This window comes from Rutilus rutilus (assembly GCF_951802725.1).
Source record: "Rutilus rutilus genome assembly, chromosome: 9".
NCBI classification, from domain to species: Eukaryota; Metazoa; Chordata; class Actinopteri; order Cypriniformes; family Leuciscidae; genus Rutilus; species Rutilus rutilus.
The window spans coordinates 3,486,780-3,505,132 of NC_140223.1; the positions used below are offsets into that span (position 1 = coordinate 3,486,780).

An 18,353-nucleotide genomic window follows, 5' to 3' on the forward strand; every position below is an offset into this window, starting at 1 on the left:
TTCACACATTGCTACTAGTCAGAATCGGTCAGAATGAGTTCATGTGAGATTTTAGACGGTCACCAGGGGGCGCTGTACTGAAAGGCCACGCCTCTGTAAGCCTCGACCAATCAGCGTTCACGAATCCTACTATGGCAAATGCTCATAAATATTAATGAGGCCATGCTGACGTTGCAAAGTGAACTTTCTGCTGGAATCCTGCGGCGAAAGCCGAGGTCATGAATATTAACGAGCCAACTTATTTGTTTCGGTCCATTCACGACACCTAAAACTCTGTCACGTGGTCGGGATTCCCTATTGTCACCGATCCGGAAGTTCCCGAGTCGCCGGTTTCCGCCGGAAAAGGTTCCGTCCGGTCCAGACGGGTCTGTCTCTCTTTCTGGCTTTTTTTTCGGTTTGGTATCACTTCACTGATCCGATACAGAACCGGACCGGCACCGAAGATACACGATAAACTCCTGTCAGGTAAGAAACAGGCGCACGCGAGTCCTTACCGGCGTTGACGCGTGCGTGCGTGCGCGTGCGTGCGTGAGTGTGTGTGTGTGTGACACCAGTACTGTAAAATTCACTGAAAATACCATGATCGTTATTATTTAAATAATTTAAATCAAGATAATTGTATGTTTTTTAACATTACTTTTAGTTGATATAATCACCCTGGTTCTCACTGTACTGTAATTGTGTGTACATGATATCAATCGCATGGTGGGTTTGTGGTTTTACACCATATTGTGACTGTTTCCTTCTGCAGTGAATGCTTTCTGCCAATTAATTTGCTTTAGTCATATGATCAGAAATGTGCAGAGATTATAAACAGAGTATGTCATCAAAACAAGCGATTAGCTGGAGATCATCACTGGTGAACTGATTTTAAACATGATTTCAGTTTTGGTATTCATTTTATAGGTGTGTCTGCTCAAACACTCTTGCATCTGCATAGCAACATACAAACAATCATTTAAAACAGCTTAGACACCACGTTTAAATATGCAAACTGGCTTTTGCACTGACAAGCATCATGTTTCCTAAACGAAAAGTCAGGTGTCAATAGTCTGGTTTGATTTCTTATGGCATTAAACAATGGCTGATCATCTCTGCTCCTGTTCTGGAACACAGATTAATATTTCACTAACCTACATTTACAGATTAGACGAACTGTCCTAATGTGAGGCCCTGTTTGTTTGTCAGTAACCTAAACACTGCAGTAATGATGAAATATGTCATCATGAAATCCACGTGATGTCTGAAGTGTAAATATTTTAAACATTTGTTTTGTTTTTGGGATGTCTGACCCCAAAACATAAAAATAAACGCTATATATATTATCATTATTATTATTAATATTATTATTATTATGATTCCCTGTTTTTTCATCTGGCATTGATTAAATATTTTTTTAATCATTATTATATATTTTTTTGTTCAATTACAGACAAATACAAGGCATTGTAAATACAGTTCATAATGTATAAAACAAAGAATAATAACAACAACAACTAAAATTTAAAATGAGGCACTGATTAATGATTCGTTAACATCTCCATGTCAAAGGTGTTTGAGCCACGCCCATAATTATTCATAAATACGCGAATTCGCGTAATTATTAATGAGATTACGCAACGACATTGGTCGCGTGTGTTAATGTGTTAATATAAAGTGTTTAGTTGTGTCATTAGTGTATGGGCTAATTGAGCCCAATTGACCAGAATCTGTAATTAAAGTTGTTGTGTTGGTTAAGTGTTGAATCATGATGATACGCCGGTACTGGAGCGCCTGACTGCGCATGCGCGCGCGACCCACATGCTTTGTTCCGGCAGGCGCACGCGCACGCGTGAGCGAACATGGCGACGCGCTGCATGTCTCGCGTTACCGGACAGTGAATCACACCGAGAGAGAGAGAGAAAGAGAAACGGTAAAGAACCGTGGTCTGTTTGTGTGTCAAATGAGCGATTTTATATGAATGCGCGCGCATGTGTATGTATGTGTGTGTGTGTTCAGCTGATGTGTTTGTGCGTTACACGCGTAACTACGCAGTAAGTTACTCAATCTGGCCCTGAGAAGTGATCAATACGTCTGTGTGTGTGCTGACAGGTGTCTTGTGAACTGCTTGGATTTCATTAAAGCCTGTTATGACCATGTTTTAACATGTTCCCTGATAAAGCAGTGTGTTTTGGATCATGGCAGTTATTTGACATTCAATGAGATATACGTCATGATTATGGTTATATTTGGGTTTTTGGTTGATGCTTTTTTTAATATAAAAATGCTTTTGGACAGGCACCATGTTTTTCTGAGAGTACCATGTAAATACCATGGTAAGACCACTGCATTAAAGTACCATCACTTTACTATAGTACTGCCACAGTATTTTCAGTAATCCTTTCATTTGACTTGCGAAACATGACTATGTTAATCATTGTATGGTATATATTAGAGGAACATTCTTGTATTTTGGACATGCAACTAAGTAAAATAAAGGTAATCTTTGTGATGCAAGTACAGTGGCAGTACCATGGTAATGACATTTACTTGCATGGTAGTACAATGGTATAATCACCACAAATCATGATAGTACCATGGTATATATGGCAAGAAATATGGTACAAAGTGCATAAAGCCATGTAAGTTTGGTATATGTGTTGTAAGCACCATGATATATGAAGTTACATGGTTTGTAATTAAAGTACCATGGTATTTAGTCTATTCATTTACTAGAGTTTGTTAGTTTACTCCGTAGTAGTTGCTAGATAACTACTGTTAATTGCTGCAATCTGTTTAAAATGTTTAATTAATTTGAACGTATTTAAAGATATCGGTTTGAATGAATGATTGCAGGGCTTGACATTAATGCTTGGCAGAGACAAGTGGATCTTTTGAAGAGGCTAGCCTGATTAAAACGTCAGTAGCAAAAAATAAATCGGCCTTTAAGCACATAAGCATCAAAAGACATTACGTTTTATTTAGCCACCTAAATCACAGAGGGAAAAGACCATTTGCAGCCAATACAGGCAATTTACCATAGGAAATACATGTTTTTTAAAGCTTTTTAACAGTTATAGCGCCACCTATGGTCCGATCTCCATAAAATTTTACGTTACATTTAGTGTAAGTGGTCATCGATAGTGGATAATAATGTACTGATACGCAGACTCTCGAGGAGAAATCGAAAACAAGTGAGCGCAACACACAAAGAAACTCAGTTAACAACATACATAACGTGTGATATAGTTACGCAACATCACACGACCAAGAATGCTGTTCTCCTGAATACCGTCACAGTTGAAAATGTGACGCTGATTTCATGGAACTTCAATAAACAAGTAGTTAATATTAAGTCACTTGCATTTTAGACACAATACTGACTGTTTTTGTTCTGTTTCGGCAGCGAAAATCGTTCCAAACAAGCGAGTCGAAGATTCAATTAAACGCATCCATAAACAGCTGCCTCATTCTTGAATGAATCGGTCATTTGAACGAATTGACTCACTCAGTGACTCACTCAATGACTCACTCAGTGACTCACTCAATGACTCACTCATTAAGATTTTCTGTTGGTTTAGTTTCATGTTTAAAAGTATCTCTTTTTCTTCAATATTTCTTATTTGTATATTCAAAAAACATTTAAAACCCAACATTATTTTATGCAGTTGAAATTTTTCAGTTTAGCTGATTTAATTTGATTGGTAAAACCCCTTTAGTGTTTTATTATTCTAATAAAAAAAAAAAAAATTGATCAAATTTAAGAATTTGAAATCAAAGATGGAGCATTAATTTAATATGATTAGGAAAAAAAAGTCATTCAAATAAAAAAATTACATTCAAATAAAAATACCATTTCAAATGTACAAAAATGTCCTCGGGTTAAATATCACAAGTTCACTACAAATATGCAAAGCTGATTGAACACTAATGAGAATATTGCTTCAGAATAAATTATATATACAAAACCCTTTTTATTACTTTATTACTCGGACAAGTGAATGAACTTGACAAGGTTTAATGTCCTGGATCCAATGACTGTGTCTTTACTGGATGAATCAGCGTTTTTGAACGAATCTTTGTACTTAGTAAGCATTTCTCACTCAATCATTTGTGTTTCTAATTAGTTTAAGTATGAGTTTATTACGTTTGAATATTTTAATGAAGTCACGTGTGTTTGAAAGACGTCACTGAGACCGATACCAGGCCATGTGTGCTGCTCTTATCTCGAGTGTGTAGTTTCTCCTTTAAGAATGAGCTCCTGTCTTCTGATTTATGTGACGTGATGTTGGATTTCTCTGGAACTGGCCCCGCGTCAAAGGTCAGAGTTCATGGTGAAAGAGCCGTGGATCTTTACAGTGACGGATGGAGTGTGTGAAGCGTTAGTCACTCGTGCATGACTGTCGCATCACTGAAGCCGTCTCACACTGCAGTGTATCCAATAGCAACACACTCCAAAGGTCTCGTATGAGTCTCGTCTTCAAACTCTCAAAGGACAGACAGACAAAGAGTGTGTTTGTGGGAGTTTCAGCGCTTGAGAAAATGTTTGGTAACACTTTATATTACAGTGTCCTTGTTACATGTACTTACCATAGTAATAACAGTAAATTATGCATGATTACATGCAACTAATCCTAATCCTACCCTAACCCTATGGTAAGTACATGTAGTTCATTAATATTACTCAGTACTTAAATGTATAATTACACTGTAACAATGACACCTTAAAATAAAGTGTAACCACTGTTTGTTTGGTTCTGTCACTGGGGATTAATGTAGTTTGATGTGGTCAAGTGGAGGATCGCTTGTGATCGACGTTATAATAGTGGAAATACTGCATGTGTGCACTCAGGTGTTTTGAGCCAATCAAAGCACGAATGCCACGCTATCCTAAACTGTGACGTCACGACAGCAAACAGTGGAAAAGGAGAAAAACATCTATGTAACATAAGGAAATATTTCCATGCTTGTTAAAAAAAATACCATCAATGGAGAAAGATGCTTTATGCCCTTGTAAAATTCTTGTTTTTTATGCAGTATTGCATTCATTATAAACAAGTATTTTTTTTAAGGGGTGGTTGAATATGATTTCAACTTTAGTTAGTGTGTAATGTTGCTGTTTGAGCATAAACAACATCTGCAAAGTTACGACGCTCAAAGTTCAGAGCAAAGGGAGATATTTGCTTTTAAAGAAATTGTTTTTAAGGACTACAACAAACGGCTGGTAGAGACTACACCACATTCCTCCAGGGTTAGTGACATCACCAACCCTAAAATTTACATAAACCCCGGCCCCGGAACACGATTTATAGATTATCAAGACAGAATATGCTAATCAATGACTAGAAGATAACTACACATCAGCTTCATAAATTCATCAACTAACCATTCAGAAATGTCCTGTTGCTTCTACATGTTGTCTCTTCTTCTTGAGTCTCTCCATCATTGTCTGACTCCGGTTTGAACATAAAAGGCTAAAAGTGTTTGAAATTTTCAGTGCATGTGTGTGTGAGGTTAAAGGACACGAGCTCTTGAAGCTCCGCCCCCTGTGCCGGGAGCAGCAGCTCATTTGCATTTAAAGGAACAAACACAAAAACGGTGCGTTTTTGCTCACCCTCAAAAAGTGACAATTTTAACATGCTGTATAACAATATCTGTGGGGTATTTTGAGCTGAAACTTCACACACACACTCTGGGGACATCAGAGACTTGTTTTACATCTTATGAAAAGGGCATTATACCACTCCTTTAAATTCATGATTCAGAATATCTTCCTCTTGCAGCATCTCTTCTCTCCTCTGCTGATGAGGGCGGGGCAACCTGTCACTCACATGAGATCCACCAATAGAGACAGAGCGTATTTAGGCCACGCCCACACCGGGGGGAAAAACAATCCAAACAAATAATAATATATACGTTATTCTTAGTAACGTAACCCTACTACTGCAGCTAAGGCACTCGCAAACAACCGTTACTGCATAGCTTTCTGCTTTATCCACATTCTAAAAGTTGCATACTGTCAAAATGCTACAGCTTAGCTTACATAAATATCATATATAAAACTGACATTTGGATATTTGACTTACCAGTGACAAAATGTTTACTGCACATGTAGACATACTGAGTGTCAGGATCCCACAATTTACCCATTCTTCCTGCTGATGCTTCACGTCTTATTGCCTGTATCCACTTTTGTCTCTTTAAAGGCTGGCTTTTACGGTTCGGAAGCGTACAAAAATTTATTTATGGTTTTTTAGCTTGTTTGCTGTAGCCTACACCTTGTCACACAGCAGCTTTTAGGCATGTTTCTGTCTTTTGTTATAAGTCATAAATGACAAGGAGGCAGCCTCTCGCAATGCAAAGTCAATGGAGACAGTTGGATTGCTCTCATTGCGCTCTGTCTCTATAGCAAACCACAACCATCCAATCAATTCCTCACAGACAAAATCAAGCCCCGCCCACATTTGTTCTTGTTCCAGAGGTGTTTCGCTCTGATATACGGCACTATAGAGAAGAAAAAACGGCTTTTAATGACAACGCAGTTACACCAGAAACAAGGACTTCACGATAATAATTAAATTAATTAAAGCTGCAAGCAGCATTTATCGGGGTTCAAGCAGTTAAGGTTTTTAAGCACAAAAGCATAAAAAGTTAATAAGTTTTATTTAGCAAGCATGTAACCACTGACATAATAGATGGAAAGGACCTTTTACAGCCAATACAGGCAATTTACCATGGGAAATATATGATTTTAAAGCTTTTTAAAAGTTATAGCGCCACCTATCGTCCGATCTCCATAGAATTTTGCATGCTTGTTAATGATGTTATGTCACATATGCTGACCAATTTTTGTGAAGTTCTGATTTTTTATTTAGGATTTATAGGCTTATTAGTGTATTTTGCCACGCCCATTTAATAAATGACCCTATTACAGCCATCCAAATGCAAAAGTTCAACTTTTTTTTGATAATTATTGATCTAGAGAGTCCAGAGAATTGTCCTAGACTGGTCTGGTTCCGATCGGGCGAAAAACCTAGGACTAGTTCGCAAAAATAGGTTTTGGACAAAATGCGACATATTCTGGTCGGGCCAAAAACCTAGGACTAGTTCGCGAAAGTAGGTTTTTGGAAAAACCCCAAATACCCGAAAATGTTTGCGGGGTGACGAGCATGCATCTGGTCTGCCTCGAGCCAAGGAATCCAACGATATAAGACACTTGAGCCTAGGCCTAACGGTTGATGTGTTATGAGCCATTTCGTACTTTTGCCCGCTGTAGCGCCCCCGTCAGGCCGATCGGGGCGGGCCTTGGTGACGCTGTAGGCGGTGTGAGTACTATCAGCCCCCAAAGTTTCAAGTCTCTACGACTTACGGTTTGGTCTGCCTGATCAGTTTTATGTCTGAATGTTGCATCATGGGAAAATTAACAATAACAATAGGGTTTCAGCACTTCGTGCTTGAACCTGTAATAAGTGCCTAAAAAAGGGCCACAAAAAGGCCTAATAAAAAAAAACTATAGGGTCTAGGCACTTGCCGCTTGCGCTGCTGCGTTCCAAAAACTTTATCAAGGCTTTTAACAAGCCATTTATCATGGAAATGTGGTGATTTTTATTCATTTTTTTACCTTTTAAACTGTGACACCTCCACTGATGGCACGCTCTCCATAAAAGTTTGCACGCTTCTTTAGAATAATATGGCGCATGTGATGATTTATAGGCTTTTGAGTGTATTTTGCCACGCCCCTTCTCTAAATGACCCTGTTACAGCCAGCCAAATGCAAAAGTTAAACTTTTTTTCGATAACTATTGATCTAGAGAGTCCAGAGAATTGTCCTAGACTGGTCTGGTTCGCAAAACTAGGTTTTGGACAAAATTCGACATAGCAGAAAATTTTTCCTGCCTAAATCGAAATTGGAGATAGCCATTTTGTCCGACTTGAGCCAGAGATCACAGTGGTGTAAGACACTTGAGTCTAGGACAAACGGTCTAAGAGTTTAGGGGCGATTTTGTACTTTTGGTCGCTGTAGCGCCACCTATGGGCCAATCGGGGTCATACTCTGATAGGTTGTTCCCAAATTGAGGCCTACCATCTGGCCAGGTTTCAAGTCTCTAAGCCTTACGGTTTGGCCTGCACGATGCGTTTTTACAAATCCTTACAATTACAATAGGGTTTCAGCATTTCATGCTTGAACCCCTAATAATCACGATTAATTTGCTTAAAGTATAATCGCAAATTTAGAAAACGGTAAGGTTTATTTTTTACCTGATCTCTGTACATTATGAAAACTGGTTAAAAAGCTTCTCTCAAAAGCGAAAACAGTGAAATTTCCAATACTAATTATAACAATTCCAAATTATGTTAATATTTTTTATTTATATTCAGCAACCACAGTCGCGAAAAATATAGCCGAGATTCGTGACATATCGCAAATACCGACAATTACTGAAAAGAGCAACTGCTTACTTTCTTTACAATAACATTCACTGAGTATTAATATTAAACGGTTCAAATTACTCACGGTTTTAGGGTCGCTGTTTTTGCCCTAGATTTAATTTCAGAAACATGAAGTCAGAACTTATGCCTTGACATTTTAACTTTCTTCTCTTTGATTTCTGGCCTCAAAACCTTTTGAACTCGGCTTTTACACAAGGTGTATTTAAGCGTTATATAATGTCACTGCTGAACTCCATATCTGTGTGTGAGAGAAGTGTCAGGTTTGTACTGTACTCTGTGTGTGTGAGAGAAGCGTCAGGTTTGTACTGTACTCTCTCTCTGTGTGTGTGTGTGTGTGTGTGTGTGTGCAGGTTTGCCTCTCTATATTTGGCTCTTGTAAAGATAGCCGTGTCGCCTGTAACCCCTCCTCATAAACTAGTTGAGTGTTCAGCTCGTCTCTTGCCGCAGTCCTGATTCATTCACAAAAGCAGCCACACGTCAAATGCACAAAGCCAAGTAATAAATGTGTGCTGCAGTAACTGAAGATCATCGTCATAAAACACGAGTCTTCGTTCACGGGTCACCGGGACCTGATCGAGATACACAAGTACTTTACCAATCCTGAAAACTAAATTTGAAGAAGCACCAAATAATTCATGCTTCTTATATTTCACTACATGTTAGTTTTCCTTTAAAAGAAAAGCTTGATGGTTTAACTTTTGAAAATGAAGAAATTAAAGGTGCATTGTGTAATATTTAGAAGGATCTGTTCTTATTCATATTCATAACTATGTTTTCAGTGGTGTATAAAGACCTTACTTGTGTTTTTATCACCTTAGAATGAGCATTTCTCTCTACACACACCGCGGGTCTCCTTACACACACGTGTTTCTACAGTGGCCCTGAACGGACACACGCGTTTCGTCACTGTGTTGTTCTTCGTGTAAAGAAGCTAAAGCTGAAGTCAGCGAATAAAACTCTGACACAATGATGAACAAGTCACAATAATATTCACAATAACATCTCGTTTTACTGAATAATTAAGTAAACCTAATTTCTGAATTTATCTTTGTAAAGAAAGCTCATTGCTGAACTGGCTACTCTCTGCTGTCTCAGACGACGACATCACTTCCTGTCGGCCACCGTAACTTCTGTTGGGTGCAGTTCACAACCTCACCACTAGATGCCGCTATAATCACAGTGCACCTTTAAGACATAAATAATAGTATTTAAATTAACAAATGTACACTATTTTTCTCAATAGTTATTTCACAGTACAATAGTAATATTCCCAGAGTAATATATTTAATCACACACGGCACCTTTAAGACATAAATAATAGTATTTAAATTAACAAATGTACACTATTTTTCTCAATAGTTATTTCACAGTACAATAGTAATATTCCTAGAGTAATATATTTCTTATTTTGTTTAAGAAATGTAACTTCTAATTTAATGATCATAAAAATCGTAATAAATATAGGGATACGCCGCCAATAATTGCGATCGGAAATGTAGTATCTCTAATAATAATTAGCCAGATTGCGAAGCCCTATAAACAAGTACAGCAAAAGCTCTTTTTTAAAAAAAGCGATTTAAATTGCACTCATAAGAAAAATCGCAAATAGATTTTTCTTCCCAAATTGTTCAGCCCTAGTACGAATTTATTTATTTATTTTTTTTACAAAACTTTTAAAGATGAAATGTGTGATTTTCTGATTTTATAGTCAAGAGGCCTGTTTTAAGGGACTTGTGATGCGAGTTTGTCTTCGAGCAGGAGTGTGTGTGTGTGTTTGTCTCCTGAGAGACCATGCGGTGTTTGAAGATGCGCAGGTGTTATTTTTACTCTTTACTGCGGTGTTCAGGTCTGGATCTCCTGTGGTAAAGGTGAAGTGTGTTATTACTGCGCCACTGGCACTGAACCGCAACAGTAATGAATAAATAGTTTCAATCCGGTTTTCCGAACACTTTTCCCATCAGCCGTTAATTGGATAATCCTGCACCAAACTCGCCGTGTTGGAAGAGCCAGTGTGATACGAGAAATCACGGTAACACTTTATTTTACAGTGTCCTTGTTACATTACCGTAGTAATAACAGTAAATTATGCATAATTACATGCAATTAACCCTCAACCAAACACTAACCCTATAGTAAGTACATGTAGTTCATTAATATTACTCAGTACTTAAATATATAATTACACTGTTACAATGACACCTTAAAATAAAGTGTAACCGAAATCACGTGTAAAAACCACACACTTCAACTGTAACGTCCGCTGAATCAGTGTGACACGTGCGTTAATCATTTTCAGTCAGATATTGTAAACACTAATTGACTTGAAGCCATAATTAAAGTCCCTCATCTTAAAGCATATTAAAAACACCACATAGACATATAAACAACATTAAAATCCAGCTTTTAATGTTGTTTATATGTCTATGTGATGTTTGTAATATGCTTTAAGACAAGTTCATAAGTCGACAGCATTGCTGAGTGTTTCCTCCTTAAAACTGCAGTGAATCAAAGACAGTCTCAAAAACACGCTTTGAAATCGCTGGTGTTTCTGACGTCACAAACTACCTTGTAACCAATCAGATCAACGTGTGATCGTCAACCAGTGGATCTCTGAGCTGAGTGAGTGAGTGGAGGCGGGGCTCATTTGCATATTCATAGAACCACGCATACTAAATTAGGCAAGGGTGTCGAGTTACAGTCAAGATATTTTAAGGTGTGAATAAATTTTTTCATGCCATTTTGGTGATCAAAGATGAGTTTTAAGGGATAAAATGATTGACTACAGGGGGACTTTAAAGCCTGTATAACTTGAATTTCTCTCTCTCTCTCTCTCTCTCCCAGGTTTTGTAAGTAGGTGCTGCGTCTCCATGCAGATGCTCCGGGTGAAATGAATAAGGCACCTCAGCCTCTGTCAGGACCCCCCTCCGCCCCCCCTCACCCCTCCGCTCCCTCACCGGGCCTGTCCCAGGTAAAACACACTACTCTTTTTATATATATATCTTTCTCAGGGTGTTTCAGACTGCAGTCCCTGACACCACAAGGCCTGTAAATAATATAATTTAAAGCATAAATAATAAAAAAATCTACTGTACTTTATGTATTCTAATAAATCATTTTGCTTGTAAATGTCTACTTGTAATTAAAAAAAAAAATTAACCCATGATTTACTCACCCTCAAACCATCCTAGGTGTGTATGACTTTCTTCTTTCAGACGAATACAATCAGAGTTATATTAATACATTTCCTGGCTCTTCCAAGCTTTATTAATGGGAGTGAATTGAGGATGAGATTTTGAAGCTCATAAAAGTGCATCTATCCATCATAAAAGTGCATCTATCCATCATAAAAGTGCATCTATCCATGATAAAAGTGCATCTATCCATGATAAAAGTGCATCTATCCATGATAAAAGTGCATCTATCCATGATAAGTGCATCTATCCATGATAAAAGTGCATCTATCCATGATAAAAGTGCATCTATCCATGATAAAAGTGCATCTATCCATCATAAAAGTGCATCTATCCATCATAAAAGTGCATCTATCATCATAAGTGCATCTATCCATGATAAAAGTGCATCTATCCATGATAAAAGTGCATCTATCCATCATAAAAGTGCATCTATCATCATAAGTGCATCTATCCATCATAAAAGTGCATCTATCCATTAGGGCTGTGTATTGGCAAGAATCTGGCGATACGATACGTATCACGATACATGGGTCACGATTCAATATATTGCAATATATTTCGATACTGTGCATAAGGCGATATATTGGGATTTTTTTAAAGTAGGACTATAATTTTTGAAAAAATTATATTTAAAAAAATACATGATGTGCATAAAAGTCAAAGAAGTTTACTTTAGGTTAACAATTCAGTTCACAGAAAATCAGACTGCCAGTTTGGTATTGTGGTTAACAGGTTCTTAGTGAGCAAATTTTTATATTTCTCAAGTAGGCCACAATAAAAGAAAATACATAGCCCCTGTCACAATACAAAACAACAACGTGAACTGGACGAAAATGAATGAAAGTGAACAAAATGAATGTGATATATAGGCCTGTTGAAATCAAGTTTTTATGTGATAAAAGATTTTAAAAGAACTGGACGCGCGAATGAGGCAAATTAACGTCTGCCGCGCTAAACGCCTCATTCGCGCCACAGGACCTCCAGACGCGCGTAAACGCGTCTTTGCATTAACTTAACATTGAAATCACTCGCGCCAGACACTCTATTCGCGTTTGGTGTGAACGCAGCTTCACGGTGCGCGTCCACTACAGCGGCAAAACTACGCTCGGTGCCGCTGGCAACACTGTAACGTCTCCGCTTTGGGGTGTGTCTGTTACGAGTGTGTTTGTTTTTTTTCAACACACGGACAGTATAATCATCATGCACGCGATTACATTTAGAAATAGACAAGCTTTGTTTCCAAATGCACCAAGCAAAGATCCTTTCAATTTTATAAACCCAGCCAATATAATAACAATAAACACATCCAAAATAAAATCTTTAACATATATAAACAACTGCAAAGCGTCTAATTTGTAAACAAAAATGATTTACGCACTAAATCCATCATAAACTGCCGACCGCGTTTTTCGCTTGATATTTGCATAAAGTCGAGAACTGCCCAACCTTTTGACGCTCTCAGTTGCTCTCAACGCTTTCTCCGGTCCGCTGTCAATCCCAAAATGCACTGTTGAGCGTGAAGCTCGACTTCCATGGAATGAATTGAAAACGCTTGCTCCGCTCGCTCCGTGCCAGTGGACACGCACCGTTCGGCGAGCCTTTTAAACAACAAACGTGAACCACCGTCTTAACATGAATATTTTTGGACGTAAAAAAAAAAAAAAAAAAAATTCGATATTGCGTTTTTGAAAATCGATACAGTATTGCAAAATAAAATATCGCGATACTCATGTGTATCGATATTTTCTTACACCCCTACTATCCATCATAAAAGTGCATCTATCCATCATAAAAGTGCATCTATCATCATAAGTGCATCTATCCATCATAAAAGTGCATCTATCCATCATAAAAGTGCATCTGTCCATCATAAAAGTGCATCTGTCCATCATAAAAGTGCATCTATCCATCATAAAAGTGCATCTATCCATCATAAAAGTGCATCTATCCATGATAAAAGTGCATCTGTCCATCATAAAAGTGCATCTGTCCATCATAAAAGTGCATCTATCCATCATAAAAGTGCATCTATCCATCATAAAAGTGCATCTATCCATGATAAAAGTGCATCTGTCCATCATAAAAGTGCATCTATCCATCATAAAAGTGCATCTATCCATGATAAAAGTGCATCTATCCGTCATAAAAATGCATCTATCCGTCATAAGTGCATCTATCCTTCATAAAAGTGCATCTGTCCATCATAAAAGTGCATCTGTCCATCATAAAAGTGCATCTGTCATCATAAAAGTGCATCTATCCTATGATGGATACTATCCACTTTTATGAGCTTCAAAATCTCATCCTCAATTCACTCCTATTAATAAAGTTTGGAAGAGCCAGGAAATGTATTAATATAACTCTGATTGTGTTCGTCTGAAAGAAGAAAGTCATACACACCTAGGATGACTTCAGGGTGAGTAAATGAATGGGGTAATTTTCATTTTTGGGTGAACTATCCCTTTAAAGTTTTTAATGCTCTCCTAAATTTTTCCTCTTTGGAGCATCTTGGGGTGGAAAGTAAGAGTCAAGTCCTGCTCATGATTAAATGTTTTGCGTGTGTGTGTGTGTCTCTCCTCAGCCCAGTTATCCTGGTCCTCCCCCGGTTGTGTTCAGCACCCCCCCGCCACAGATGAACCCCGCAGCCCAACCCCGACAGGTACGGCACCCCAAATACCCCCCATCCACTGTGGGTCCGGTCAGGTGGGCTTCAGAAAGTCTTATTCCCCACATTATTTTTCTCCTAATAGTCTCAAAACGTTAGTCGACCTGAAGAGGCTTCGTCGACCAAAATAATATTAGTCGGTTAGCCATAAAAACACAGTGTTTTTAGTATTTTATTTTATTTCAGTTAACTATCAGAACTGCTACTGTCTTTTATCAATAAATCGAGTTTTCATGGGAGTTTTGTCTAAATAATTGTTGAAAAAAAAGTCCAACCTGACATGTTTGAGCAAGCCAGAGGAATTATCAGCGAGTTAATGTCACACATTCAGCCCTGCATCCTCCTGACCTTGCGCTGTGTGTGAGACTCGTGCGACTGAGGTGCTTCTGGGAAAATGAGCGTTTGTGGCTGGTGTTGCTTCAGTGTCTTGACCTTTGACCTGTATGTGTGGCTTTCTCTTTCTAGTTTGCCTCAGGTCCTAGAGCTTTACCACAACAGGTACTAACACAAACACACACATTGAGCAAGACCTGAAACTTATCAGTGTCACATGGAATGAATTCTGCATGGGATTCTCAGTGTATTATTGAAATTATTAATGTTTTGAATTAGTTTTCATTTTTATATTTTCTGTTTTTATTTTACCTTTAGTGTAAGTTTTAGTACTTTTGTTGTGTATTTTGTTTTCTTTTTTATTTGACTGTAGTTAAAGTTTTAGTATTTATTAATATTTAGAATTAGTTTTAATTTTTATATTTTCTTTTCTCATTTTCATTTTAGTGTAAGTTTTAGTAATTTTGTTGTGTGTTTTTGTCATTTATTGTTTTTTATATGACTAGTTTTTATTCATTATTAAGTTTTAGTATTTATTAATATTTAGAATTAGTTTTAATTTTTATGTTTTCTTTTCTCATTTTCATTTTAGTGTAAGTTTTGGTAATTTATTTGAGTGTTTTTGTCATTTGTTTTTTATATGACTAGTTTTTATTCATTATTAAGTTTTAGTATTTATTAATATTTAGAATTTTTATATTTGCTGTTTTCATTTTAATTTTAGTTACATTTTTAGTCATTTTGTTGTGCATTTTTGTAATGTAATTTATGTTTTACATGACTAGGTTTTATTTGTAAGTTTTTGTATTAATTGTTTTGAATTTGTTTTTATATTTTCTGTTTTCTTAATAATTTCAGTTTAAGTTTTAGTAATTTTGTCTATTTATGTCAGTTTTATTAGATTTATTAGATTTATTTTTTTATTTAGATTTTAGTATTTATTAATATTATGAATGTTTTAATTTTAGTTTAAGTTTTAATCTAAAACTTGTCACTTTTATTGGTTTAAGTTTTTTAGTTTTTTTTAATCAATTTTTATTTTATTTTTAGTACTTTTAGTACGTCAGATCTTAAACAAGAATCTTAGCAGAAGAAACTTTTGCTCAGCAAGGTAGTTAAAAGTAAGTTAAACTCCTGACATTTATATCTAGATATCTGGTTTAATGACAGACATTTGAAGGAAACTCTATCAGTCGTTGGAGGTTTATTACGACGCCAGAAACTGAAGAGTGAACCGCTGGCGAGCGTCTGCATTAGTGTGTTCTTGTGTAGAGTGTGTTTCTGGCTCTTGTCGTCTCAACTGTGCTAAAATGCTTAGTTTGTTTGCATGCTGCTCTGTTCCTTTAACTCTCTGTGCCTGTGGGTAACACACACTCTTCATCTCTCTCTCTCTCTCGCTCTTCTGCTGTGTGTGTGTGTGTGTGTGTGTGTGTGTGTGTGTGTGTGTGTTGGTGCTGCTGAAGGGAGGATTCAGGTCACTGCAGGTAATTCTTACGTATTTTTTTTCCCCTTTGCTAAAATCTTTCTTTAAACTCAGTGTGAAACGTTGTTAAAAACCCATTTTACTTTCGTAATATGACGTTTCCAAATTAAACAGCATATTCAACTATATCATCGATGAAGTGAAAAAATCAGTCAGTCAGGTTAAATGGGGCTGAGAATATTACTATATTATTGTGTGTGTGTGTGTGTGTGTGTGTGTGTGTGTGTGTGTGTGTGTGAGAGAGTGTGTGAGAGACTGTGTGAGAGAGTGTGTGAGAGAGTGTGTGAGAGAGTAGAGAGTGTGTGAGAGAGTGTGTGAGAGAGTGTGTGAGAGAGTGTGTGTGAGTGTGTGTGTGTGAGAGAGTGTGTGTGTGTGAGAGAGTGTGTGTGTGTGTGTGAGAGAGAGTGTGTGTGTGTGTGAGAGAGAGTGTGTGTGTGTGTGAGAGAGAGTGTGTGTGTGTGTGAGAGAGTGTGTGTGTGTGAGAGAGAGTGTGTGTGTGTGTGTGTGTGTGTGTGTGAGAGAGTGTGTGTGAGAGAGTGTGAGAGTGAGTGTGAGTGAGTGTGAGTGTGAGTGAGTGTGAGTGTGAGTGTGAGTGTGAGTGTGTGTGTGTGTGTGTGTGTGTGTGTGTGTGTGTGTGTGTGTGTGTGTGTGTGTGAGAGAGTGTGTGAGATATATTAGTAAATTAGTGATTGTATTACCTAAATTGTCCAGATTTGCAACCCGACTGTATCATCTAGGTTTTATCAAAGTTTAAAGGGATACTCCACTTTTTTCGGAAATATGCTCATTTTACAACTCCCCCAGAGTTAAACAGTTGAGTTTTACCGTTTTAGAATCCATTCAGCTGAACTCCGGGTCTGACGGTACCACTTTTAGCATAGCTTAGCACAGATCATTGATTCTGATGAGTCCAGTAGCATTTCTTTCAAAATGACCAAAGAGTTTCAATATTTTTCCTATTTAAAACTTGACTCTTCTGTAGTTAAACCGTGTACTAAGATCGACGGAAAATGAAAAGTTGCGATTTTCTAAGCCTATATGGCTAGGAACTACTCTCATTCCGGCGTAATAATCAAGGAACTATGCGGCTGTACCATGAGTGCAGCAGGTGTAATGATATGACGCAGCGCCTGAAAATAGGTCTAATAGGTTAGACAAACTTAGTCCCGGTCACGTTGGAAGAAGTTACCGGGCTGGGGACTATTTTCAGGCGCTGCGTCATATCATTACACCTGCTGCACTCATGGTACAGCCGCATAGTTCCTTGATTATTACGCCGGAATGAGAGTAGTTCCTAGCCATATAGGCTTAGAAAATCGCAACTTTTCATTTTCCGTCGATCTTAGTACACGGTTTAACTACAGAAGAGTCAAGTTTTAAATAGGAAAAATATTGAAACTCTTTGGTCATTTTGAAAGAAATGCTACTGGACTCATCAGAATCAATGATCTGTGCTAAGCTATGCTAAAAGTGGTACCGTCAGACCCGGAGTTCAGCTGAATGGATTCTAAAACGGTAAAACTCAACTGTTTAACTCTGGGGGAGATGTAAAATGAGCTTATTTCCGAAAAAAGTGGAGTATCCCTTTAAGGATATCATAAACATTTTATCTACTGTGGCACATACTCATTTTATAATAGTGTCCTAATATGAATTGTGATTAGTTGTGTGTCCACAAGCAGTGTCATGTGTGTTAGAAATGACATCAACATCATCACTGGATCTGCTGATGTCATAGCTTGCAGTGCTTGTGTCTTAAGTCGAGTTTTCTTCGTTGTTCTCTCGTTTCAGCCGTACTACACCAGTCGGCCCGCTTTACCCGCCAGCTCTGGGCGTGTCCAGCCAAGCTCCGCCCCCCGACCCATCCCTCCCACCCACGGGACACGCCCCCCCCATGTGTTTCAGACCGGCCCCTCCCAGATGATGATGATTCCCCAGCAGCAAATCAGCTTCCCCAACTCACAAGGCACGGCGTACTATATACCTGGCCAGGTAAATCCATAATGTAGCATCACTGAATACAAATGCAGAAGATTTCAGGAGAAATTATGAACAGAAAAGCATATTTTAAAGGTGCCGTGTGTGATTATAGCGGCATCTAGTGGTGAGGTTGTGAAGTGCACCCAACAGAAGTTACGGTGGCCGACAGGAAGTGATGTCGTCGTCTGAGACAGCAGAGAGTAGCCAGTTCAGCAATGAGCTTTCTTTACAAAGATAAATTCAGAAATTAGGTTTACTTAATTATTCA

General features: G+C 37.9%; 1 protein-coding gene across 9 annotated transcripts in view; it reads left to right on the forward strand.

Moving 5' to 3' along the window:
* The first annotated feature begins 320 nt into the window (after positions 1–320).
* eif4g1b (eukaryotic translation initiation factor 4 gamma, 1b) overlaps positions 321–18,353 on the forward strand; it is a 73,199-nt gene continuing 55,166 nt past the window's right edge. For 2 of the 9 annotated variants that reach the window (XM_084419689.1, XM_084419694.1), the window contains exons 1-6: positions 1,813–1,912; positions 11,272–11,398; positions 14,206–14,283; positions 14,755–14,787; positions 16,086–16,106; positions 17,897–18,097. In XM_084419689.1, coding sequence (XP_084275815.1) covers positions 11,318–11,398; positions 14,206–14,283; positions 14,755–14,787; positions 16,086–16,106; positions 17,897–18,097 — 414 coding nt within the window. In that variant the 5' untranslated portion in view covers positions 1,813–1,912; positions 11,272–11,317. Of the gene's footprint in view, positions 466–1,812; positions 1,913–11,271; positions 11,399–14,205; positions 14,284–14,754; positions 14,788–16,085; positions 16,107–17,896; positions 18,098–18,353 lie in introns of those variants that run through there. The other 7 variants (XM_084419697.1, XM_084419699.1, XM_084419695.1 and 4 more) reach the window with 6 other exon arrangements.